General features: G+C 41.5%; 2 protein-coding genes across 9 annotated transcripts in view; one reads left to right on the forward strand and one right to left on the reverse strand.

Moving 5' to 3' along the window:
- Positions 1-26,595, forward strand: part of LOC114547295 (perforin-1) — a 53,120-nt gene that overhangs the window by 21,845 nt on the left and 4,680 nt on the right. Inside the window, exons 1-3 of one of the 6 annotated variants that reach the window (XR_003691137.1) lie at positions 11,695-11,776; positions 25,724-26,007; positions 26,115-26,194. The exons of the other annotated variants lie outside the window; for them this stretch is intronic. The gene's annotated coding sequence lies outside the window, so the exon portion shown is untranslated. Of the gene's footprint in view, positions 1-11,694; positions 11,777-25,723; positions 26,008-26,114; positions 26,195-26,595 lie in introns of those variants that run through there. 6 annotated transcript variants of the gene reach the window in all.
- Positions 22,188-24,975, reverse strand: LOC114547326 (uncharacterized). 3 transcript variants are annotated; one of them, XM_028566644.1, is made up of 5 exons: positions 24,826-24,975; positions 24,398-24,547; positions 24,208-24,287; positions 23,589-24,038; positions 22,188-23,496 (listed from the first exon to the last, which is right to left on the reverse strand). In XM_028566644.1, the coding sequence occupies exons 1-5, from the start codon at positions 24,949-24,951 to the stop codon at positions 23,076-23,078; spliced, it is 1,227 nt and encodes a 408-aa protein (XP_028422445.1). In that variant the 5' UTR covers positions 24,952-24,975; the 3' UTR covers positions 22,188-23,075. The 3 variants fall into 3 exon arrangements, with proteins under 3 accessions (XP_028422445.1, XP_028422460.1, XP_028422453.1); XM_028566659.1 differs by having other exon boundaries at positions 24,398-24,592; positions 24,808-24,975; XM_028566652.1 differs by having other exon boundaries at positions 24,398-24,592; positions 24,826-24,883.

Below are 26,595 nucleotides of genomic sequence, written 5' to 3' on the forward strand. Positions count from 1 at the left end.
TTAGGTGACTGTGCGGCGCTGAGAGCCCCGGACAGCACAGCGGTTTCCGTTAGAAGGAAGTTTCTGACCTGACGCCTCTCCGTTTTCGTTGGGACTGTAGCTTACGCAGGAAAACTGGAGATCATTTTTCGCTTTGCGCTGTTCGGTCGTAGCCTAGGCTACTGCTCATAACGCACAGATAATTGTAAATCTGAACAATCTGTATGGATTTGGGATTAATAGGATCTCCGACACTGAAATGTCTCAGGATTGGAAATGCAGCTCCACGTCTGCCTGTTGCTTTTTATTATCACAACAGGTAAGGAAATCTGCTAGTGCCTGGAAACTGTTATATATCCTGTTGTTTACACTATTATACTATATCCTTTTGTTATCATAGGGCTTTGTAGCAACTGGACACACATTTGTCTTATTACTAAAACTGATGTTTCAGTTTAGTTTAAATTCAGTCACAATAGTGCATGCTCTGTTGTCAATATGATATAAATTGGTAGGTTTCTGTATAATAGAGCCAGATCCAATTCTAAGGGGCCAATAGATGAATGTATGGATAAGAAAAGAGGAAAAGATCTGTGATCTGTTGCTGCAAAATTAAGTTTCGTTTTCACAAATGTTCTCATATTTTTGCTTTTACTTTTTCCTTTAAAAAAAAAAAAGAGATTATCTGAGAATGAATAGCCCTTTGGTTAAACTGCCCACAATTTATACTCTGACACTGACATCTCTCCACTAGTGTCGATAGCATGTAAAGGTGTGTGTGTGTGTGTGTGTGTGTGTGTGTGTGTGTGTGTGTGTGTGTGTGTGTGTGTGTGTGTGTGTGTGTGTGTGTGTGTGTGTGTGTGTGCAACTGTACACTAACTAAATGTAATTTCCCCTCATGGGATAAATAAAGGCATGTCTTCTTCTTCTTCTTCTTCTTCTTCTTCTTCTTCTTCTTCTTCTATCCAAAATGAACTAGCTTTCACTGCAACATCACACAAAGGTTAGGAGAAATATGCCAGAGTTCACCAACATCTTTATTTCTTTCCTCAGATAAAACATTGGCCTTGTCACCCAACCACTGTGGTGGAAATGTCAGCCTGGACCAAAAGCCTGCTGGTCTCATCAATCTCACTTTACCTGGACTTTTTACTGACACCAACAACAGACCCAACCCATTGAACCACCAGTCTGACAAAACCATAAGTGTTTCAACTTGCACTTGGACGATAGGTATTCCTTTGGGTCAGACGGTACTTTTAAAGTCAGTATGGTTGGAAAGTGGTTTGAGCGTATCAGTGCGCTGTGTTTTGAACGAGGAAGATCAGGTCCTGGAGAGTGGGGGGACGGCTCTGCTCTCCGGCTGTGATGGGAACAAAGCCACCTTCAGTTGGACAGGACCAGGACGCTCCTCGAATGAAATTCAGCTGTTCTATTATGGTGAGAAACCATAACTCAATTATCTAGTTTAATTTATTGAGTCAGGACGGCCCACTTTCCTTCACCCTGATCACGAGAGTTTGATCTAATTGTTGTAATAACATTTGGATTTGTTTTTGAGCTTCCCTTTTAGCTTTTTTATTTTTTTTTATTTTGTTGTGTCAAAGAATACATGAAAAGCATTTTTTGGTTACAGTAGAAGTAAAGTATGGTTACCTCAGCTGTACGATGTGTAACTGTGGAAACATTCTGTGGAAATGTATTGTTCAAACTGTCCTGTGAGCTGTAAATCTGTCGGAAAGTTCTTATCACATGTCGTGTTGTTGTGATTTCCACTCCGTCTCTCCTCACCCTCTCCCTCTCTGTTTTTGTGTTTGTTCCTGGTTATCCAGTCCAGGAAGATGAGAGGAATTCCTCAGAGGACCACACCAGCCCACATTCAGACCAAGACCTCTTGCGATTGTAGATCATTTGGTGCAATAAGAATACTTGTTTGCACTGTATTTAATAATACAGTATAAACAAAAGTCGACCAACTCTGAATGTAAACAGTTACTAAATTACGCCATACGGACTTCAAAACATATATATTTATTGTTTTATTTGTTAATTTTCTGGCACACATGCCCCGCTATCTGCAAGGTGTTTTAGCTATTGTTTTAACATTGACAAGGACATTTAAAGGATAATGCTGGTAATATTTTATATTTGGTACAGTCAACAAACCCCTTGGGGGGGGAAAAAGTATCCTACTAACAAGTATTGTCTGTGTAGCCAATGCCTGATATATCTTATTCCTTTGTGCCATAGAGCGACATTGTTATCCAGAAACTATTTATTTTTTTAAACCATAAATAAGTGTCACTGTTGCACTGGCCGGCATGTACTGTCAATATGATGAACATGGCCACTGCTGTTTAGTTTAAGTCAATTCCAAACACATCATCCTTCTGCTGTGAATACTCAGCACTGCACCAAATGTGTATTAATCCGCAGTGTAAAATAGTTCCCAACAAATGCACTATTTACTATAATCCTCCTCAATAGCTACAGACGCAGAAATGGCACATACTAAGGAAAGCTCATTATGGGACTGGCTCTAGTGGCTGTAATTCTGCACCAAGGCTGAATTTCAGGTAAGAGACTTCAGATACAGTATTAGGGGACCACTGAGGCCTATATAAAAGCATCCAAAGAGCATGGAATATATATGAAACATATTTGTGACCCATTTTTAAAGATTGAGCTGGTTTGGGATGAACTGGACAGAAAAGTGAAAGCAAAGCAAGCTACAAGTGCCACACATTTATGGGAACTTCTGCAACAGAGTTTGAAGAACTTTCTGAAGAATATTTGATTTCCATTGTAGAAAGAATGCCACAAGTGTGTTCAGCTGTTATATCTGCCAAAGGGGGCTACTTTGATGAGTCAAAAATGTTGAATACATTTTAGTTTTTAAATTGATTCCATGATTTCTTTTTTAACTTAGATTGTTCATTTGTTCTATTCTTTCATTTCAGAGTAAAATAAGACATTAAACTGCATGAATTTCAATAAAAACCTGGAAAAATTGGGGTATTCTAAAACTTTTGACTGGTAGTGTATATATACATAAATAAAAAGGGGTTGGGGGGAATATTAGTCAATAGCTGTTTTTAGCATATTTCTTTTGACACATTCTTCAAGGCATGTTTATACCAGGATGATACAGATAAATATTGCTGCATAAGGGAATTAAATGCAAAAGATGTAATGATGGATGTTAATAATTACAGTTAACCAAGAATAAGATTTTTGACTGATTATCAGTTATTGTCAAAAACATGCATCGGGGTTGTGGTTGTCTGCGAGAAAAACATATAAATTGACTTCTTATCCAGTTCTAAGCCAATACATTTCATTGTCATTTCTGTCATTGTTGCTGTGGGGACAAACAATCAACTCATAACTATTACTGGCCGTGCCAATGTGACACTCCCACAGTTAACTTAAACTTATTAAACTTTAACAAGTTTTTTTTTGTAAGTATCTCGTTTTGGGGTTTATTTAGAACAGAATTGTGATAATAGTGCTGCAGTCGTGTCAGCAATCCTGTAGCTTAAAGTGCTTCACAGAGAAACACTTTATACCCCTTTAACACCTAATAGAATAAGAAGAAAACAGTCTATAGTTAATTCAGCTGGACATACAATACATACACACACATATACAGTATATATATGGGGTTGGGGGAAAAAATAGTCACTCATAATAATATTTTAGCAAGAGTTTGCATTCATTCCATTAAACTATTAACTTATGCCGTTTTTAGCATATTTCTTTTGACACATTCTTCAAGGCATGTTTATCTTTTGTGTTGTTTTCATACCCCAGAAACTTACTCCAAGGTTATTTCCTTCAACCTGGACGTACTGTAAAATTTAAGGGCCATTGTTTGATTTAACTATCCTTATCTCCTCTGATTTGCTACTCCTTTTATTCCCTTTATTTCCTCATACTCTCCATTGAGATAGAAGATAAAAAGCTCCATCCTCCGTTCATGTCTGATCACAAAGACTTTCTTTAGCTGGTTGAGATTTCGGTGACTGGAAGAGGAGCAGCCACATCAGCTTTTTGCACATTTGGAACAGGTATAGAAAACTTTTAAAAATGTTACAGGAAAATACCCAGTCTATAATAGATCAGGTTGAGAATTAATTTTAAAATGAAATCAGTTATCAGTAACACCTGCATGATACAGTAGACAGATTTGAGCTCTGCTCCTGAGAACTTTTTCAATGAAACAGGACCAAAAAACAAAATCTTATAGATTAGCAGGAGACTTAAACAGACTGCTTCTTCTGAGTTTGTAGTTATATTATGTTGGTAAGGGGTTGGATTCTGACCTACTTCTGCTCCCAACAGCAGCATATGCAGTTCAAGCTTTTAATGCTCCAAGGTTTTGAATGTTTAACTGTATCAGCGCTAAGCAATGCAGTGCTAAAAACACACCTTTTACAGATCCAAAATGTATCGATCGGTATCAATTCTTTTTTGATTCCATGGATCAGACGTTCTGATCTAAGGCTTTTACAACCGTTTTAGTATTGAACAGGTGCACCAGAGTAATTTGAGTGAATTCTTCAAGTTGAGCCTCTCTCCTTCTTATAGAGGATCATGCAGATAACAGATTTGTATGTTAATTGAGTATGATTTTGTTTTCAGGTGGATTTACTAACAACAAACTCATTAACGTCTGTAACTTGCTGCTGCCTCGCGGCGAAAGCTTCTGAGGGAAGCGGTAGTCAGACGGTCTGGGGGCCGACGCTGCCTGGACCGGCCAAATGACAACGTTCCTCAAAAACAATCTCCCCAACCGAATGGTAAGCAATATTCCTCTTCTTTTCCTTGTCCATCTGAAACCAATACTGTTTTGTTCCCGTCACCGGCCATCCACCCCCCCCCCAGTCCTCGTCCGCTCTTCCCTGTAACCACAATAATTATTGGTGACCCCATCACCAGGGATTTAAGGTTTCTTAATGCTGTCACACACTGCTTTCCTGGAGCCAAAGTTGCAGACATCCTGGCTAAAGTTGTGGACCTGATACCCTCACTCCTGACCTCTATTGAACGCATCATGGTCCATTGTGTAAATAATGACATGTCCTATCAGGGACGGACTGGGGCTAAAAAACAGCCCTGGACTTTCTCCCAAATAGGCCCATCATCCAGCCCTTCGCCCCTAGCCATGCGCAACAGACACTAGCCAGGATGTCCTGATACTATGCCACAATACTGTAGCCTATCAGACAAGGTATTCACAGCAAGTAACATCTCAAAACCATTGATGATAATTGGGGTTGTGTTTATTAGCCATTTGCGGTTGGTACCATCTTTACAACTAAACACTCTCTGTAGAGACAGGTGTTTAGGCTTTTGCTGAGGGTGGTAAGCAAATAATTGTTCCAGGCTGTGACTATCTGACTTGGGCTGTGTGAAATATTGTGATGTAGAGCATCCTGGGACATCCTGGCACTTCCCTGCACTCTCCCTGTCATCTTTTATGCTGCAACTATCTTCAACCTGAATAAACAAATGATTTTAAGGACAGGTTATTAGCTATTATTGATATAATATGTGTTGCTTTGTGTTAAAGAATTAGCATTGAATAACCTATTTAATATTTTGTTAATTAGATATTATACTTTTGATTCATATTAAGGCTGTGAAATTATGAAAATGACTAGCCCTATCAATTTGGTCTGTTTCTCTTTCACAAACAACCACCAGGTCTTTGCCAGTTCCACAATAGTAAACGCAAATATGACAGACAAGGAAAAACTGCACTCTGATGGAAGACAGACAGAAAGTGCAAGCTAGGATTTTTTTGGTTAAACTTTTGGTTACATTTGGTGAATTATTTCGCCCCCTTTCCTGTTTGTTAGCACGTTTAGAGTGGTACCAATGCATGCCTGATGTTTTCCCGTTTAATTCAATACCATAGTCTTCATCCTAGCAGCAAAAGTGAGCTCACTACAACCTCTCATATGCAAACAAGTGAAATCGCGGTCAACCCGCGTTATGTTTCAAATTAACCTAACAGAAATTATTAAACATGTTAAGTTCGACAGCACTAAATGGCACAACAATTTTCATAATCATGATGCACACCCATGTTGATAGCTGACAATGCAATTCGCTAAGATAGGGATAAAGGCAGCCTATTATAAAGTGCCCTGCTCCTGGCACTTACCAGTACCTCTTGCTGATGTGAATAACTCATGACATGACCAGGCTGTGGATTGGTGATAGCAGAGAATTTCTAATAAGGGAAGAAGTTCCACTCCCTCGCTACTTCCGGCTTCTGAACTGGTTGCAGTTCCACCAGAGTTCCATATAGGGGGCGCTCACAGGCCAGTGCAGAATGAATGGGACTCTATGCTATACCCTTCAAAATCCACTTTTCTCAGGATATAATTTTTTGTCTAGTAATTTGAATGTTGCATTCGAAAGGGGAGGCAAAGAAAATAGACACTGCTGGGTGTTAGATTTTTTTAAAGTCGCTTTTTTGTTCTAAAAAGCCATTTAAAATGTCAATGACGTCATACACATATACTGCCAGAGATACTGCTTTACAGCAAGCTCTGAGTCACTTCCTTTGTTCTCTTGATGCATTGACACCACAGCTGACAGGCTAGTCTCTCCCTGTCAACACACGTGCAAGAAAGAGGTTTGCTAATGTTTTAAAGACCATGCCGAAATATTCACTCTGACATTCTGGTTCTGCTTCGGATGCCGTCAAGCGGGATCTCTGGTCGTAATCAGTCCTTCACTGACCTATCAGCATTCATTAGCAGAATGCTAGCGTGTTATGGGCAACAACGACTCAACCTGTAAGAAATCGAAAGGACATAAGTACTCGGTCATTCAACTTTCCAGCTATAATCCATGTTGAACTTGCAAAAACTACAATCAAATATGAGGTTTCTCAATGACGATCGGGCGAAAGAGCCAAATTTAGCCGTCTAGCTCCATAGAGTCCGATTAATTTTGCACTGGACCACGATCACCCCCAGTGGAACTCTGGTGGAACTTCAAACAAATTCGGTACAACGGGGCTGAATAGGGAGTGGAACGGCTTTCTATAGACCGGCTTTGGTGATAGCCAGACTAGTTGGCCTTGTCTTCTTCCTCAGTTTCTTTTATATACAGTAAGTGATCGTATTAGCCCCCTGCTGTTGGCTGTTAATATCGCTTTATTAGATTGTTTTTGTGCTGACGGCCGTCATCAGTTGGATGAGAAGGGTCCAGGTGCGGCTTGCAGCCGCTCACGCCACGTCAGACTTATCGTGCGTTCTTTTTGTCCACCGAAGTTGATCTATGAGTCAAACTGTGAAATATATTTGTGTAATATGTCAATAACTGGGTGAATATAATCCTAAATGTTACTAAAAATGTTACAAAAATCCATCTTTTCTCCGACTCGTAGTATTGTGTGACAAAAAGAATAACCCGCGGTTATTCGTTTTTCGACATGGATGTGACGTCACACTCGAGCTACTAGTCGCGATTACAAGACAAAAAGAACGCACCATTACAGCTTCATCTTGCCAGTGAGTACCAGGTAAGCTACTGATAGTTATTTAGCCCATTACGGTTTGTGTAAAATTAATATTAGGCTACTATCTACAGCTATTGATTTCAGGTTGATGAAAGCTTATAGTTAACAGGGAGTAAGTAAAAGTTAAAAGTATGCTAACGCTAGCTTAAGTTAGCTGTGTGTCAGCAAATGTATTCTAATGTTAGTTTAGCCTGTCAGAGTTTTTAAGCTAACTCTGACAGTTTGTGTGTGTGTGTGTGTGTGTGTGTGTGTGTGTGTGTGTGTGTGTGTGTGTGTGTGTGTGTGTGTGTGTGTGTGTGTGTGTTGGAGTGAGGTACTTTGGATGATGATAATTTTTCATTAAATGAAATGAGTTTCAGAAACACTACAAAGTGACATAAGCCCTATTCACACGGGATAAGTATTATCTAGGGACCTCGTGTGAATTATAAATTACCCACCCACGTCTGATTTTCATCTGGCGCATTCGAACGGGATAAGCGAAGCCTGTGATTTTACTCTAATTTACTGACCTTAAGCAACAGTAGAAACATGGGTGTGGGTAGCTCTGCTACGTGTGTTTGTGTGTGGTCAGATCTCGAGGACACACACGCACACAATCTCAACCGGGTAGTCAGTCATCGTCCGAACTGCGACCTCTCCTTTTTCTTTCTCTCACTTTTTTCTCCGGGTGGTGTCAAGCAGGGTCTGGTTAGATGGATAAAACAAACATTTTACCAGGTTAAAATCTATTAGGTCAAGCTTTACGCTTGATTTATTTGTAACATTAACCTCTAATTATGAAGTGAGCCCCCTCGCTTGATTGTGCATTATTTTTGATAAGCTATTGCTTCTTTTCGTTATCTCTAGATGTATGATACAAACATAATAAATATACTTACAGCATGCTGCTATACATGTCATCCATCGCCATCTAATCATTCTTTTTGTCTTCGCACTTGTGATGGTTTTCATCTTTCTCTTTCTGCAAATTGTATATGATGTATAGCGACATGACCCAGCACCCAAAACACTGTCAAAACACTCCAACGCACCCTCCATTCTTCACGAAAGATGGATAAAAAGGTGCAAAAGAAGGAAATAGGTACCTTGAAAAAACAAAAAAGCCCCGCCAAATCCTGGACAAATCAGAGATGCCGATTTGCACGGAACTAATATTATCACAGGACCTCCGTTTTGGCAAAATATGGTAGGTCATTTGCGGGGGAATTATTACTTTACAAATTACAGACATGACCGATTCGCACGGGATTAAGATCACAGATAACCTCCGCAATTATTACAAATGACTGGAGGTCACCAGGTAATACTTATCCCGTGCGAATAGGGCTATAGTCACTTTAATGTAAGCCTAATTTGAGTTATTGGCTACATTTGTAAGTTAAAGCTTCTTTTACTAACATTGTGTTGCATATATCATTTCTTCCTCTTCTTTACAGGGCCACAAGCAGAACACAGTTCAACATGCAGGTATTTTTTTTGGAAAACACAAAATGTGATATTAAATATCTCATGTTTTATTGAAATAACTGACTATAAACATGTGTTGGTATCGCCTCATGACTGTGGTGAACAATGAATTAAATTTAAGATCTTCACAATAAAGTACAGCAAAATGCAGTGTCACAATATTAGTTGTAAAGTTAATAAATGTATTCAAATTGAATAAAAGCAACACAGAATAATAATAATGCGGTCTGGCATATCTGGCTTCATTATTATTGCTACATGACATTTCACAACATCATTATTGCATTGATGTATTTTAAACACCAGAAGAAACAGAACTGATTACTTTGTATGTATACCCTGACACATGGTCCCCAGGACATTTACTTTGTCATTGAACTTTTGACAAATACCTCTGAGCATCTGAAAAAGGAAAATTTGTTTTATGTAACAAATAAATAATACAATTGCTATTCTTTTTATGTAACAAAGGGGCGTGAAAAAATAATTGAATATGTACTTGCTGCATTTATTTTCTCTTTTAGTGCTTCGACCTAGAGAGTGCCTTCTACTCAAATGTGCTCTATTGTGACCAGCCCAGGAAAAGGAGAACACACACAGACAGTAGTGGCATTACCAATACTCACCCACCCACAAACACAGCTGCTGTCACCCACCTTTTTGTGTCCTCCAATAAGCTGGGACCAGTGTTGCCAAGTCCGTTTATTATAAGCGACTTTGGGCTTGTTTTTCTGTAAAGTCGCTTACAAATATTGTCGCGGGTCGCTTTTTTTTTGGGCTTGTTTCTAAAGTGTAGTTGCTTATTTGGGCTTGTTCCCAGCCCCATAATAAGTTGTCAAGCAGATATTTTCTATATGTTATTTAAACGTAGGAGTTTGTCTTGCCTGTTCCTTCTGTCCCTCCCCTTTCCCCATACACACAGGAGACAGCAGAGTTTTTTCCCACCCACATCCTGCTTCTAATTGGTTCTGATCCAGATGACAACGAGTACTAGCCAATCAGAGGCAGAGCAGGGGCAATCGTTTTTTTTCTGTTTAGGAAAACGTCAGTGAGTGATGAGAAAGATAATGGTGGTGTTATTCTTCATATATATGAGGCTAAAGTGTTTTACACCAAGCCTCATCCTCAACTGTTCAAATGGTTTTGACTGGAATGGTTTTTAAACCAGTTTAATTTATTTAAGTCTTTTCTAACTCACTCATTTGTTTATCAGAGCAGGAGCCACTTTATTGCTGCACACTAAGATTATCAATAATTTCTCCTGTTTTTGGGTTATAGTTATTTAAAAATGAGATCTTCTGCAGTTCCTGCAATAATAAATAACAAATTTGTGAATTCAGGATGATATGTATTTGTGTGCAAATGTTAATTATCAGAGGTTTACTGTGTATATAATGTACTTGGTACATCAGTCTATATTTGATATCCATCAGTTTTCTAATGTTAAATAATGTTAAAAGGTGGTTTAACTAACTCTTGTGATCATTTTCCTGAAGCTCAGGGGGGAGAAAAATAAATAAACTACCGTGTGTACAGTTTTGCAAAACTGCGCACAGTTTACCAATCTGTCCACATAGAAAACCTTGCACACAGTTTATTTATTTTTCTCTTCCCGGAACCTAGGGGGCTCCGTAGAAAAAGTTGCTTGTTTTGGGCTTGTTTTCACAGGCCTGGTTGCTTAGTTGTTTCGCAAGATCTGGCAACACTTGTGCATAAACACCAGAAGAAACAGAACTGATTACTTTGTATGTATACCCTGACACATGGTCCCCAGGACATTTACTTTGTCATTGAACTTTTGACAAATACCTCTGAGCATCTGAAAAAGGAAAATTTAGGGGGCTCCATAGAAAAAGTTGCTTGTTTTGGGCTTGTTTTCACAGGCCTGGTTCCTTAGTTGTTTCGCAAGATCTGGCAACACTGGCTGTGACTTTGCTGTGACCCTAGAGACACCCTGAGCTACGTGTGCATCAAACGTTGTGTCAATCCATTCAGTAGATTTTGAAATATTTGGATAAGTGAAAACTTTGATCTGTTGACAGGGCTAAATAAAAAGTCAGGGGATCACCAAAGTCATTAGAATACATCTTCTGGGAACCATACCACATTACATTTAGTAGCTGTTGAGCTATGTCAGTTTGGACAATTTACAGAACTAACTAAATGTCACTGCCATCCACAGCAACACAGTCTCACTCCCTACTTGTCAAATGTATGACGCCACTCTGCATTCAGTTTTTTGAATATGGTGAAATAATTCCCTAACTCTCCAAGTGTAACACTTGGTTAAAACAAGTTAGGGTGGGACGAGCCAAACACTACAATATTTCTACCTTCCAGACAAAAGCCCAAGAAATAAAAGTGGACACACTACCTGGCCTACGTATGTTTATATCATTTATATGTCAACCCAACCAATGGGGTTAAGTCATTAAAGAGAGTGTCATATAGTTAAATCACAAAATTGTTTATTAAAAATGGAACAGACGGAGGTGGGTTTTTTTTATTTAGTTTTTCGTCTGCTGCCATTGAATAAGGTACATTTTTACACACAAGAAAACGCGCTTCTTGGTTTAGACTTGCCAGAGGCGAGCTCTTAGTCTTTGTAAATACAGCGGAATATATAGGCCTAATTAGGCGCACTTTACGTGTATCCTCCCACTTTTTGGGTGGAACTCACACTTTCCCCATGACCCTCCCACGAACGTATATTGATAGCGCAACTTGTCTCTTCTCGCTCATGTGGCAGGCAATCTGCGATTTTACCCAAGCGGCCCTGATCCAGAGGTGAGTGCACATGATGTGACAGATCAGGCCGTTAATGTTACTCCGGTTGTTCGACATGAGGGAGCCGAACGACAGCCGGTCACTTTGCCGCAGTTTGAACCAATGTCTGTTGATTCATCTCCGGGGTCTAAGCTGGATGCCAGGTTAAAGGTGCGGTTAATTCGCCTTTAGGTAGAGAGCGAGGAGAAAGAGAGAGATTTCCAGCTGCGCAGTTAGAGTTGAAGAAGTTGGAGGTGGAGGAGGAGACTGCTTTAAAGATGCGTCAGATGGAAATGCAGGCGGGTTTGGGAGTTAACCTTAATATTACCACTGCTGGTGCGCATTATGCCAATTCTGCTGTCACCACATTTTGCCATTTGAGCGTATTGCTGCTGCTTTACAGTGGCCTAAGGACGTGTGGGCATTGTGAAAAGCCTGTTTTACAGTTCTGCGGAGGCTCCACGCAGAGCTTTCGCCGTAGCGCCGCTGGTGTGTGCATTAAGCCCATATGCGTGTGTGTGTGTGTGTGTGTGTGTGTGTGTGTGTGTGTTTAATGTAAGCCTAATTTGAATTATTGGCTAAATATCTCATGTTTTATTAAAATAACTGACCAACAAATATGTGTTGGTATTGCCTCATGACTGAACAATAAATGTAATGTATCTGGCTTCATTATTATTGCTACATGACATTTCACAACATCATTACTGCATTGATGTATTTTAAACACCAGAAGAAACAGAACTGATTACTTTGTATGTATACCCTGACACATGGTCCCCAGGACATTTACTTTGTCATTGAACTTTTGACAAATACCTCTGAGCATCTGAAAAAGGAAAATTAGTTTTATGTACCAACTAAATAATACAATTGCTATTCTTTTTATGTAACAAAGGGGCGTGAAAAAATAATTGAATATGTACTTGCTGCATTTATTTTCTCTTTTAGTGCTTCTACCTAGAGAGTGCCTTCTACTCAAATGTGCTCTATTGTGACCAGCCCAGGAAAAGGAGAACACACACAGACAGTAGTGGCATTACCAATACTCACCCACGCACAAACACAGCTGCTGTCACCCACCTTTTTGTGTCCTCCAATAAGCTGGGACTTTGCTGTGACCCTACAGCAGGGGTCGGCAACTTTAGGCACGCGTGCCACCATGGGCACGCGGGACCTTAACCAATGGCACGCTGGCAATATGTGTGCAAGAGAGTTATTGATGTGTTGAAATCATGGTTGAAATGCTGAAGCACTCTCTCATCCGCATGCCAAATTACAACGTTCACAGTTGCCGACCTCATAGATGCCGATACCGTGGGTGCTCCGGAGCTTGAGCACCCACGAAAAATACTGAGCACCCACGTGTGCCAGACTGCCAGTTCATTTTTATATTAATTTCATATTAAACATTGCAGGTGGTGCTAAGTGGAGCGTCTGTCATAGTGTGATTGGTCATGTCGGTGGCATTGATTTATAATTTCCCCCGAAGCTGATTAAACTTCTCATCCCCAATCCTATCTGTGAGAAGTGGCGCTGTCCTGAGTTGAAAGAGAGCTTACTTTACGGCGTGTGTGTTCGTGTCGGCCGCTGTCCATTTCCTAAGGTTCTGAAATGCAAACATTGTTGACTACTTTTTTTTTTAAACTGTGTGCGCGTGTGAACACCCACGGAGGAAAACATAAATCGGCGCCTGTGCGCGACCTGTTATTTACGGTAGTTTGATTGACTCATATCTCTGACTGGGAACAACACAAAGAGGATTACCAACGGCCGCTGGGGCAGATGAACTAACGCTAGTCTCGTTACTGTAAGGCGGCTACAATTAAACCTTCGTTAGTTAAAAGTCAATACTTATCAGTGCACTCACCTGTGTAGACCGGCATCAACATGTAGAAAGCGATATTTCAATCTGCTCTGTCTGCTCAGTCCACTCTTGTCCACTGCACTGTTTTACGCAAACACAGCTCTACACTGCAAATAGCGAATTTTTACAAAACAAGCTAAAAGAAAAGCTGTCGGTTTGTAGTCTATTTTCTTAGTTTGCGGGGAATCTTGAAATTTGGACAAATTCTTATAAACTTAAGCTGTCTGAAGAAACCATCCTCTCCGCTGGAGCGGTAAATATGGATGCATTATTAGACCAAAACAAATACATGTGGCTACTTAATATGCACGTGAATGACGCAATCGTTATGGTCGTGTTCTTCATTCTTGATAATGATGCTGGTTGTGTTATTATTATTTTGCCACAGCATCGTTTCATTGAAAATGAGGCATACAGGACCTGCTTATCAGTCCATTCGTCATTAAAGCTGGGCTTTTCCACAACTTTTCGCTTCAGGCTCTTTGACAGTGATATTTTTGTCAGCCCATTTTCCACCAATCAGGACTGCATACTAAAACCATGTTTCCATAATAATAATATACAATAATAATAATAATTACAAGGTCCTGATTATTACAGATTCCCTGGATATTACATTCTGATGTGATGTCATAAAAAAAATTAATGTTAACATGGCACACTAATAAACAAGAAATTTTGAAAAGGGCACTTCATATCAAAAAGGTTGCCGACCCCTGCCCGAGAGACTACGTGCGCTACGTGTGCACCACAACTTTGTGTCAATCCATCCAGTAGATTTTGAAATATTTGGATAAGTGAAAACTTTGACCTGTTGACAGGGCTAAATAAAAAGTCAGGGGATCACCAAAGTCATTAGAATTCATCTTCTGGGAACCATACCACATTACATTTAGTAGCTGTTGAGCTCTGTCAGTTTGGACAGTTTACAGAACTAACTAAATGTCACTGCCATCCACAGCAACACAGTTTCACTCCCTACTCGTCAAATGTATGACGCCACTCTGCATTCAGTTTTTTGAATATGGTGAAATATGGTGTGTGGCGGTTTTGGATCTAGACCTGGTCTAATTTGGTCTATATGTTTCACAAATATAATAAAGCTTTCACAAATCTGAAACTGTGTTTTTAAGACTCCTTAGACTCTCTGGGATAATTTAGTCTAGATTTGACAAGTCTAGGTATTGTGGTTTTGGATCTAGACCCGGTCCAATGTGGTCTACATATTGTGTTCTCATAAAGACAATAAAGCTTTCACAAATCTAAACGTGTGTGTTTAGACATAATTAATAATTTACCTTAATGACTAACACTCTTTCAATACAGTAAGAGGTTAAAAAAACGGAGAATGATCTGAATCGGACAGTTTTAAGTTCCCCTTACATTTCCCCTTAACTGCTGAATCAGAAGCTGCGAATCGGATGCCAACTTCAGCGTTGTGAGAGAAACAAAGTGTTTCCCCTGTGTTTTTAAGGTGGGAAATAATGTCAAACCAGTCAGTTAGCTAAACTTCATCCATCCATCCATCCATCTTCATCCGCTTATCCGGTGTCGGGTCGCGGGGGGAGCAGCTCCAGCAGGGGACCCCAAACTTCCCTTTCCCGAGCAACATTAACCAGCTCCGACTGGGGGATCCCGAGGCGTTCCCAGGCCAGGTTGGAGATATAATCCCTCCACCTAGTCCTGGGTCTTCCCCTAGGCCTCCTCCCAGCTGGATGTGCCTGGAACACCTCCCTAGGGAGGCGCCCAGGGGGCATCCTTACCAGATGCCCGAACCACCTCAACTGGCTCCTTTCGACGCTGAAGGAGCAGCGGCTCTCTCGAGCTCCTCACGGATGACTGAGCTTCTCACCCTATCTCTAAGGGAGACGCCAGCCACCCTCCTGAGGAAACCCATTTCGCCGCTTGTACCCTGGATCTCGTTCTTTCGGTCATGACCCAGCCTTCATGACCATAGGTGAGGGTAGGAACGAAAACTGACCGGTAGATCAAGAGCTTTGCCTTCTGGCTCAGCTCTCTTTTAAATCTACAACGTGCGATAGATTGAATGTAATACCGCACCTGCTGCGCCCGATTCTCCGACCAATCTCCCGCTCCATTGTCCCTCACTCATGAACAAAACCCCAAGGTTCTTGAACTCCTTCACTTGGGGTAAGGACTCATTCCCTACCTGGAGTAGGCACTCCATCGGTTTCCTGCTGAGAACCATGGCCTCCGATTTAGAGGTGCTGATCCTCATCCCAACCGCTTCACACTCGGTTGCGAACCGATCCAGTGAGTGCTGAAGGTCACAGGCCGATGATGCCATCAGGACCATATCATCTGCAAAGAGCAGCGATGAGATCCCCAGCCCACCAAACTGCAACCCCTCCCCACCCCGACCACACCTCGATATCCTGTCCATAAATATTACAAACAGGATTGGTGACAAAGCGCAGCCCTGGCGGAGGCCAACCCTCACCTGAAACGAGTCCGACTTACTGCCGAGAACCCGGACACAGCTCTCACTTTGGTCGTACAGGATGGCCCTGAGTAGAGACCCCCTCACCCCATACTCCCGCAGCACCTCCCACAGTATCTCCCGGGGGACCCGGTCATACACCTTCTCCAAATCCACAAAACACATGTAGACCGGTTGGGCATACTCCCAGGCTCCCTCCAGGATCCTTGCGAGAGTGAAGAGCTGGTCCGTTGTTCCACGACCAGGACGGAATCCGCATTGTTCCTCCTCAACCCGAGGTTCGACTATTGGCCGAACCCTCCTTTCCAGCACCTTGGAGTAGACTTTACCAGGGAGGCTGAGAAGTGTGATACCCCTGTAATTGGCACACACCCTCTGGTCCCCCTTTTTAAAAAGGGGAACCACCACCCCAGTCTGCCACTCCTTTGGCACCGTCCCGGACTTCCACGCAATGCTGAAGAGGCGTGTCAACCAGGACAGCCCCTCCACACCCAGAGCCTTGAGCATTTCTGGACTTCAAGCATGCATTAAACATATAAAATCCTGAATGACTTACAATTTTCTGGTGAAGTTATTGTGCTGGGCCCCAAACACATCCGAACTTTATTATCTAAAGATATAGCTACCCTGGATGGCATTGCCCTGTCCTTCAGCACTACTGTCAGAAATCTAGGAGTTATTTTTGATCAGGATATATCCTTTAACTCCCATCTAAAAAAAATTAATCTTCGTAACATTGCCAAAATTAGGAACATCCTGTCTCAAAAAGATGCTGAAAAACCAGTTCATGCATTCGTTACTTCCAGGCTGGACTACTGTAATTCCTTACTATCAGGTTGCCCAAATAAGTCCCTTAAGACTCTCCAGCTGATCCAGAAAGCTGCAGCACATGTTCTGACAAGAACTAAGAAAAGAGATCACATTAGGATTGTGCCGATGGACGATATCATCGTGAAGCGTGATTGCTCTACCTGATAGTAACGTTGGACACAGCGGTCTTGAGTGAGAGAGAAAAAAGCGTTAAAAGTGGAACGCTATCACACTTTCCTTTCTCCCCTCATTGGACTAAGTTTGTCGACACTACTTTGTGCGTGCATCAATAAGTAAGTCTGATGTCCTGTAGGTATGGGACGATGTTATGCAGGATTTATGAATGTACATTAGCAACAGTAGGCTAATTCACAAGGGTGCTATTTTATGTGTGATCTAATATTGCGCATCTGTTCATGTGTGCTCCAAGAGTTATGTTTCTGTTTATTGAATGCGTTATTCAGTGCAAACATATGCAAACAATGTAGTTTAAACTCAGTAATGATGGTATGTTAGGTTATTACTGTCGCTCTGTTGAAGGCAGACGTCCCACTGTACTGTCGTTACGCAGATCACGGACATCTGATTGATTTTACTGCACCGTACTTAAGTGAAAGTAGGTCAAGTTGTAAAACCTACCAGCAGGGCACCATTTACAGAGGGCATCTAAATGTATGTCTAATCGTTTCTATGTTAACTGTTGGCCCATAGTAGAAAAAAATATTTATGTAAAGAGATATGAGCTACCCTACTGCTGAGGTTTCTTCCTAAAAGGGAGTTTTTCCTCGCCACTGTCGCACTAAATGCTTGCTCTTGGGGGAACTAATAGAATTGTTGGGGCTTTGTAAACTATAGAGTGTGGTCTTGACCTACTCTATCTGTGAAGTGTCTCAAGATAACTCTTGTTATGATTCGATACTATAAATAAAATGTAATGTAATTGTATTTCAAAGCTTGATCTACTCAAAGGATACTGGCAGGTTCCTTTCACACAGCGAGCTTCTGAAATATCAGCCTTTGTCACGCCTGATGCGTTTATGCAGTACACCGTGATGGCTTTCGGTATGAAGAACGCACCTGCCACTTTTCAGTTCCTAATGCAGCGTGTATTAGGAGATGTACCTAACTGCAGTGTGTATCTTGACGATGTGGTGGTCTACTCCAGTGAGTGGGGGAGTCACATGTCCAGTCTGGAAACTGTTCCGGCGGCTGGCCGACGCCTCTCTTACCCTTAACTTGGCCATGTGTGAGTTTGGTAGGCTACTGTTACCTACCTTGGTAAGCAGGTTGGCCAGGGGCAGATCTGGCCAGTGGACGCTAAGGTGGCTGCTGTTGTGTCGAGGTGGATGCCAGTGCCACTGGAGCTGGTGCGGTGTTGTTACAGGACGACGATAGGGATGTGTGTCATCCTGTTTAAGTTCAAACGTCATCAGCTGAACTACTCCACTATTGAGAAGAGACCCTAGCAATGCTCCTTGACCTACAGCACTTTGAAGTGTATGTAGGATGCAGTTCATTTCCAGTTACTGTATACACTGACCATAACCCGCTTGTCTTTTTAGCCCAAATGTACATCAGCAATCAGCGCTTGATGCGCTGGGCACTCCTGGCCCAGGGTTACAACCTCTGCATTAAACACAAGAAGGGAGCCTGAACCTTGTTAGTGATGTAATAATTGTGGCTGATGCGCTGTCCCACGGGTGAGACTAGTTTGAGGAACTACGTGAGATTCTGGTTAGACTGGTGGGTCAGTAATAATGATGTGGAACTGATGAACCTTGTAAGTGATGTAATAATTTTTGATGACGTGCGTATAGAGGAGGGGTTTCCTCTTATGGGAGGGGGTGTTACGTGCCGTGTTTTGTTTTGCTGTGTTGTCTGCCTGTGTGTGTGATTCTCTTCAGGTGTGTGTGCTGGTGATGTCAGGGAAGGTGTTAACTGGTTGTTCCAAGCCAGAGTGAAAGTGAAGCTTCAGTGGAACATAAACTTTATGTTTGAGTCAGATGAGCTTTTAATAACATAAACCAATAAAACTACAGAGCAACACCATGTTCAACCAACATGTAACTAAATGCAAAGTTTGTTTATGCAAAATCCACAAAGGGCAGACACCTTTACCAGAGTCCCAGATCACATGGTTAAAAAGTGGGCGAGACAGCAAAAGAAATGTGAGGCGAAGAGTCATTCTTTGCCGCAGCACACCCCTCTGGACCAAGTAGATGTGAATGGGTGAAGATGAGGAAATTGGTTGATCCAAAGCAGGCAGGGAAGAAAGAACGTAGCTGTGCATTACAAGATAAAGTGTCATTGTAGCGGCAATCCTTCTCAATGCAGTTTACCACCACTATTAAGCAGTCCTCTTGGCTTTTAAGTTTGACACACAAGAATCTTCGGAGGCAGTAACTTCTGTTCTCGAAAAAACTTTACTAAAAAAGTAAAAACAAAGTTACAAGATTCTTCTCTATTGTATGGTCAAAAAACTGTGTAGCTCCGTGGGCTGCTTAACCTAGTCTGCCTAGGGGACGGTGATGTCATCACCTGTATCCTTAAAGGAGCATCACAAAATGTTTTAAAAGGAAAACTACTAAAACTTATAAGTATCAATATGGCTCTTACAGTCATCATTGCTGCACAACAAACGTATAAGGCTGGAACTGATTTGGGCCAAGTTTAGACATTTTGCAGAATCAACTAGAAAGACAAATGATCATATTGTATCAGCCACTATAGAATAAGACTGAGGAGGTTGAGAAACTGGCTCTATCAATGGGACCACAATAGTAACACGCTTTGACCAAGGTTCACAAGTTTTTACTTGTTTACCTTCTGTCGAAAGAGTAACTTCTCTGCCAACCAGCAGAACTATTTTCAGATTTTTGCAGATCACAACATTGGTCATTGGATCGTGCCTTGGTGAGTTTGACAATTACATTTTAGTGGCTTGAATCACAGAGTAGTACTGTTTTCCTGTACAGTACAATAGGCTTTATGCACGGAAGGCTCTTTAGAACTTCCGCATTAATGTAAGCCAGCTCATTCACTTCCGGTGGATTGTCAGCACAGCAACAGCCACCAACCACAGCATCTTTATAGGACATTTATGAGGTAGAAAACAACCAGGACAGGACAGTAAATATATATTATAGTAGCGAAGTATAGTAGCAAAGTATAGTTATATAGTTATTTCTTAGCAGTAGGCCTAATACATAAGTGATGGAGAGATGAGAAAGTCGTATAAATTTCAGCGTCGTGAGGGAACGACAGCTGAGCACTGCTGTGTCCCTCTGTGTTCATCGTCAGCAAAATTTAATTCGTTTTTGAGCTTCCATACTTTCCCCTCCGACCATCAACAACGTCAAAAATGGATTGTGAAGATCAGAAGAGAAAAGTTTGTTATATCTCACCACACTCGAGTGTGCAGTAGACATTTTGTATCAGAGGACGTCGTCGAGCCGGTGGCTGAAGGGGGTAGAAGGAGGCTAAAGCCAGGCGCCGTTCCTGTCTTGTTTCCCTGGAATAACTTCTCTCTCGGAAAAGTAAGACTTGGGGTACAGGAGAGGATCAGAGCCAGACCAGAGAGGATGGAGACCGACAAAGTTGCTGGCACTCTTTGTGCCAACGATCATGATTATTGTTCAAGGCCGGACCCTGCGTTTGTGGACTTGGTGGTCTCTGAGAATGAGAGTCTTCGGGATGAAGTTGCCCAGCTGAGGCAGCAGCTGGAGCAGCTGTCACTCACCAACGTTTCGGGTTACAGCGATTTGGTGGCTCGGACACAAACATTCGTTTTTACACAAGGTATGTAAAGCTTTTTTCGTAATTTAATAGGCTATACTATTATAATACCTGCTAAACTATTCAGGGCTCGACATAGGCGGGATTCTGAACAGCGATACCCGCGCTACACACACACACACACACACACACACACACACACACACACACACACACACACACACACACAGCAGAGCAGAGGTGTGTGCGTTACTTAACGCAGCACATGTAACTGACTGGAAACCGTACCGATGATTATTTACAGCTACTGGCGCAGATGAACAAACGCTACACTCGTTACTGTAATTAGCCTATAATAAACCCTCCATAATTAAAAATTAACCTACATACTTACTTACTTGGTACAATAATAATAACTAGTAGATTTAATAAAAGTTTCCTATTTTCACTAGACCTACTTTTGTTTTTTACAGATTTTCATCTTATGACCACCTGATGCGGTTTTGGCAGGTCATCGAACCATCGCTGCAGTACATGGTTCGGGGGACCAGAACAAGAACTGCAGATGGTGACTCAGCAAGGCAAAGTACAGCCATGGTAAAGGCACAGTCTATACAGCCAGTAGATGAACTGTTCCTCTTCCTGAACTACCTTGCCCTTGGACTGAAGCAGAAGGACCTGGCTGACCGATATGGGGTACACCAGTCTACGGTTAGCAGGATCATTCACCTGGAGTAATTTTTTGTTTTGTGTTCTCGGCTCACAGCGAATTTGGATACCCCAAAACAAAATCAGTGAGCACTTGCCAGCAGAGTTCAAAGATTACCCAGACACTACAGTTATCCTGGACTGCACAGAGCTCAGATGCCAAACACCTTCCTCTCCTTTACTCCAGAGTGAAGTTTATTCCAGTTACAAGTCCCATTGTACACTAAAGGGGATGATTGGCATGGCCCCTCATGGTGCTGTAACCTTTGTTTCTCCCCTCTTTGCTGGCTCAGTCAGTGACAAGCAGATCCTTGTGGAGTCAGGACTATGTAAACTGCTCAGGCCGGATATGGCAATCATGGTGGACAGAGGCTTCCTGGTGGATGACTGTGTGCCTTGTAAAGTGTACAGGCCTGCATTCCTAGCCGGAAGACCTCAAATGCCAGCAAACGAGGTCAGGGAGACCCAGTCTATTGCACGCCTTAGGGTGCATGTTGAGCGGCTAATTCGTCGGTTGAAGGAGCACGAATTCTTTGACACAGTTATCCCCCTAAACATGTTTGGAAATATTAACCAGCTGTATGTAGTCGCATGCCTCCTATTAAATTACCAGAATGGTCCACTTGTAAAAGCCTGGTCTAAGTAGAGGTGTCAATATTTTTGTGGCGTGGTACTGTGGAGGGCAGAACATTCAAAGAATATAGTTATTGTTGTTGTTATAGTTGTTGATGTTATTGTTTGTTAAAACCGTTACTGTATATGAAACACAGTTGATGGCCGTTCCACATATAATTTTGCTTCAGTAAAATTAAAAATAAAATGATACCACAGCCTTTTAGGGATCTCACAAAACGTGTATTTTACTGTGGTCATTACAAGCAGCACTTACACAATACTGTGTTTAGATACAAATAAATAATCTCAGAACAAATGAACATAAGAAAATATGTAATTGAAGGTGACATGTTCTACAGTCAACAATTTAAATACATTTCAGTCAGTGGAAAAAAATATGTCCATCATTTCAGACAGCATGTACAAACATCAGATACTGTACAACATCATACAACAGAGTGTACAATGGTCCTAATGGTGTATAAAACCAAACATTGTGTCATGCAATGCATCAGTTAAACATTACTTAAAATAAATAAATTAAAAAAGAGAGTTCACAAGTACAACAATTACAAATCTCCATCGTCATGGACTACTCTGGACTGGAGTGATACTGATACTCTCTTGCACTACGTTACCATTGCACCTTTCTGCTTTTTTTGCACACCGCTCATTTAAACATTCTACAATCTAATTTTACTGAGAGGGCACAGTATAGATATCTTCCTTTGTATTTCTGTAATATGTATGTGTACGTGGATGTCATATGTCTGTGTGCCTATGTGTATGTATGTGTATTTGTATAAGATATTAGACACCTTAATTTCCTTCGGGATTAATAAAGCATCTCTATCTATGCAGGCCTGATCTTCATTTTACTTATGGCTATTTAGGAGTTTAATAGACACTGGGATAAATGAGTTTTTGAAATGGATGATCAAATTAACACTAAAACCTAATATAAATACTAACTGATTAAAACTGATTGAAACAAGTACTGTCAATGGCATGATTTTTTTCAAGCCAAAAGCATAGGTAGATAAAAGTAAAAATAGAAGAAATCAACCTTTTCTTTCATTGTTTTCATGATTCTGCCATCCCTATATATTCTTTGAATGAACATGTCATCTTCTGCATAGACAACAAAATCTCACCATTCCAGACCAGTAATGAGCAGTTGTCCCTGTACCTGCCAGTAGTACGTGTAAGATGGTTTTTAGCTGTAGCACTCCATCAGAGACCCTAAGGTACGTACAGTCTACATAGCTTCTCACATTAGGACACTTCACCTTCAGCAGTCCAAACGCAGGCTCAGCATTCGGGTTGTATACCAACCCATCTGGTGATGACCCGAGCCATGGTGCATCTGGGTGGATGATGAAACCGCAAGGATAGTGGTTTACATCCTTAACAAGGCAGTACTCTTCTACAGCCTTGGGCTCCATCTGAAGACCCCTCTTCAGTTCTGCGGTCTGATAACCTGGGCGTAAAATCCTGAGTGCCAGGTTCTCCGCTGAGGACTGTCCTCTCACATGGCAAACCTCTCTAGAAATGCATGAACACACACAACTTGGTCTAAGTATTTAAACAACATCTTAAACAATGTAATGACTATCAATAAAAAAGATTATACATACCTGAATCTAGAGGAAGTCACTCGTGGCTTTCTTAGAAGGTGCCATTCCTTCAGTGTGCTCTGTTGTCTTGTGCTTTCCTCAAGTTGGTGCGCCATGATCTCTGATGTTTCAAGAGATTTCATGTGCAGCTGCTGATGGTAGTTAAGCACAAAACAACACTCCGAGGGCCCCAAAGAGTAACCATCAAGAGGTAAGGATGGTCGTGGTGGTGCAGTCACATGTAGATGTGTCATTGATGGAGTCCATGCTGGAAGATGGTAGGAGAGAACGCTACCTTCTTGGACTTTTCCAAAGGCACTGTCTACTAATGGTACACCCCCTGCTATTCCCATGGTTGTTATTAGTGGAGCAGTTTCCCTTGGCATGCCTTGGGAGATGTCATTCAACCGAAGGACTGACATGTCTGGAAGGTCACAGCTCAGGTTACAGGCTCCTTTGTATAAGTTACTCCTGAAAACATACAACATAACTGATCAGTTAAACAGGTAGTAATGTTATTATTATCAGAAATGAAGGAACACATCTGTGTTCTGTAGCTTTACGCTAAGTGCGTGTGTGTGTGTGGACAGACACAGCAGACACAGAATGTAGCAGAAATATTCAGTTTAACTAATGTTACCGGATTCCTTCAGCCACTCTTCTCTCCTTGGGCCGAGCTGACAACACTACCATCTCATTTGTTGGACCAGGCTTGAAACCCTGTAAGCAAATGTACAATAACTTATTTAAGGATGATGTAGCCTATGTGCGAACCTGTTGAGAGTTGATTGAAATATTTTAATTGTGGAAGTGTTGTAAACAAAAAATACCTGGGTCCTGGGTTTGTGCCATTGTTGCTCAGACCCTGTACAGCTGTGAGTAGGGGGGACAGCTATTGCTCCCTGTTGGCTGTAATTTGAGGTTTGGTACAGCAATGCTGCAATGTGATTGCATAGCACAAGCCCTGCCACACATGAGCACTGGCATGCCAGCAGTTCAACAGGCTTAGAATCTTTGAGAACAAACTGTAAAATAAATGTATACAAGTTGGTAAAGTAACCTATGTGTTTTTGATGTTCAGGTATGTTAGTGTATAATATAACTAAATACTGTACATGTATTAACCTACTGGAATTTAGTCACTGGTGTGTTTAAGCCCACTTGGTGTGTGCGGGTGAACTAATATCTTGATACTGCAAATACCATTCATTCCTAAAATGCATTTTTTACAACACTGAACCTGCTCTCATTTCCCTACACTTAAGTTGTGTGGTCTCTCGCTTTTCCTCATTGACCTGAAGCAGCTTGCCCTCACAGACACCTCTCCTGATTCGTTCTTGTCAGAAACCGAGAAACAGAAACATATCAGCGAGCGTAACGGCATAAAGTTGGCTTACGCCAGCATAACAACATAGCTTTAATACACAATTTTTATGACTGCCAACCTGTTTATCTCAAAGAGCAGGAGCTCACATACATTTCACTGCTAATATGTGATTCAGCATGATTACATTATATTGTTCGATGTTACATTATAAACGTTAACGTCATTGCCATGTAACGCTACTCTCGCAGAACTTCAGTTAACGTTAGGTTAACGGTAACATTGTACACTTACCTTCATAGTCATGAATATAGCTGGTTATGTACAGCTTAAATCCTTTTTCTTTTTTGCTTGATGCCGTGGTTGAGTAGGCCTTAATAAGACGGTGTACATCATTGATAGTGACACGGGGTAAGTCTTGAAGGCAACGAGTGTAGAAAGTCATTGTTTTGGTTTTGCCGGCTCTGACAGAATGCTCACCTGACGACAGACGACCGGAAGTGATTGGGCTGGCTTGTCCGTAACCAGGAAGTAACTGTGCATATAGCCTATTGCTGTTGACTCTACAATCACTAGCCCATTGCCCCGTTGCACCTCATTTACAACATTTATCCTTTTGTCTCCGTGTGCGGTGGTTTGCGGCCTGATTAAACAAGGTTGTTTATTAGACTGCTTTTGTCGTGCCCCTCCCTAAATGGAGGCATTGTTAGAAAGTTAGAAGTTGTTGACTGAAGTTAGAGATAGTTGCTATATGCCAATATATTGCTTTATAAGCTCCCAAATATGTATTTGTCCTTATCCACTCTCTTTGTCTTTCTCTGAATTATTTCAGTCTCTTTGACTGCAGCCATGCTCACCTTTTCAACCCCATCCCTTCTCTACCTGAGTCTCCTGCTCTTTCTGTCGCACCACTCGCCTGTTCTCTCCTGTTGGATTGGGAACTCCAGCCGGTGTCAGTCCGCTCCCTTTGTACCAGGCCACGACCTGGTGGGGGAGGGCTTTGATGTGGTCACCCTGCGCCGTAAAGGATCCTACATAGTTGACGTGAAGACTTTCCTCACCCCAGCTGGCTGTACTCTCTGCAGGAACCCTCTTCAATGCAACAGGCTGCAGAAAGTAATTAATTAATTGATTAATTAATTAATTAATTAAGTAAACAATACATCTACAGCAACTTTAACATTTATGCATGTTAAACATTGTGTACCCACCTTAATTTTCAGCTTCCAGTCTCTGCATTGGATTGGCACTCATTCAGCCGCTGCAGTTTTCATCTCAACAACAGTGTGCACAACTCTGTTAGGTATTATACCGCATTATATTACTGAATGCATCATATACACCATGAAAGGTCAGTCAATTCCTGTGAAATATGCACCAGACTTTACTAAAGCTAAAAGCAAAATAACTTACTTCTCTGTTCTTTCGTAATATCTTGAACGTCACAGACTTGGACACCAATTATCTCTTCCATTTGGGGTCTCTCCATAAAGTCTGACATAGATGTTAGGTTTAAGGTTGCTTTTACACCTAGGCCTACCTCGTTTGGTCCAAACCCTTGAGCGTTTGGTCGGATAGTCCGGTTAGTTTGTGGCGGTGTGAAAGCTTATCTGAACTCTGGTGCGGATCAAACAAACAATCTCTGGTCCACCTAAAAGCGGGGGTCTCGGTTCGCTTCCAAGTAAACTAGAGTTCGGTTTACTT

This window comes from Perca flavescens, chromosome 2, assembly GCF_004354835.1.
Source record: "Perca flavescens isolate YP-PL-M2 chromosome 2, PFLA_1.0, whole genome shotgun sequence".
In the NCBI taxonomy this organism is placed as follows: domain Eukaryota; kingdom Metazoa; phylum Chordata; class Actinopteri; order Perciformes; family Percidae; genus Perca; species Perca flavescens.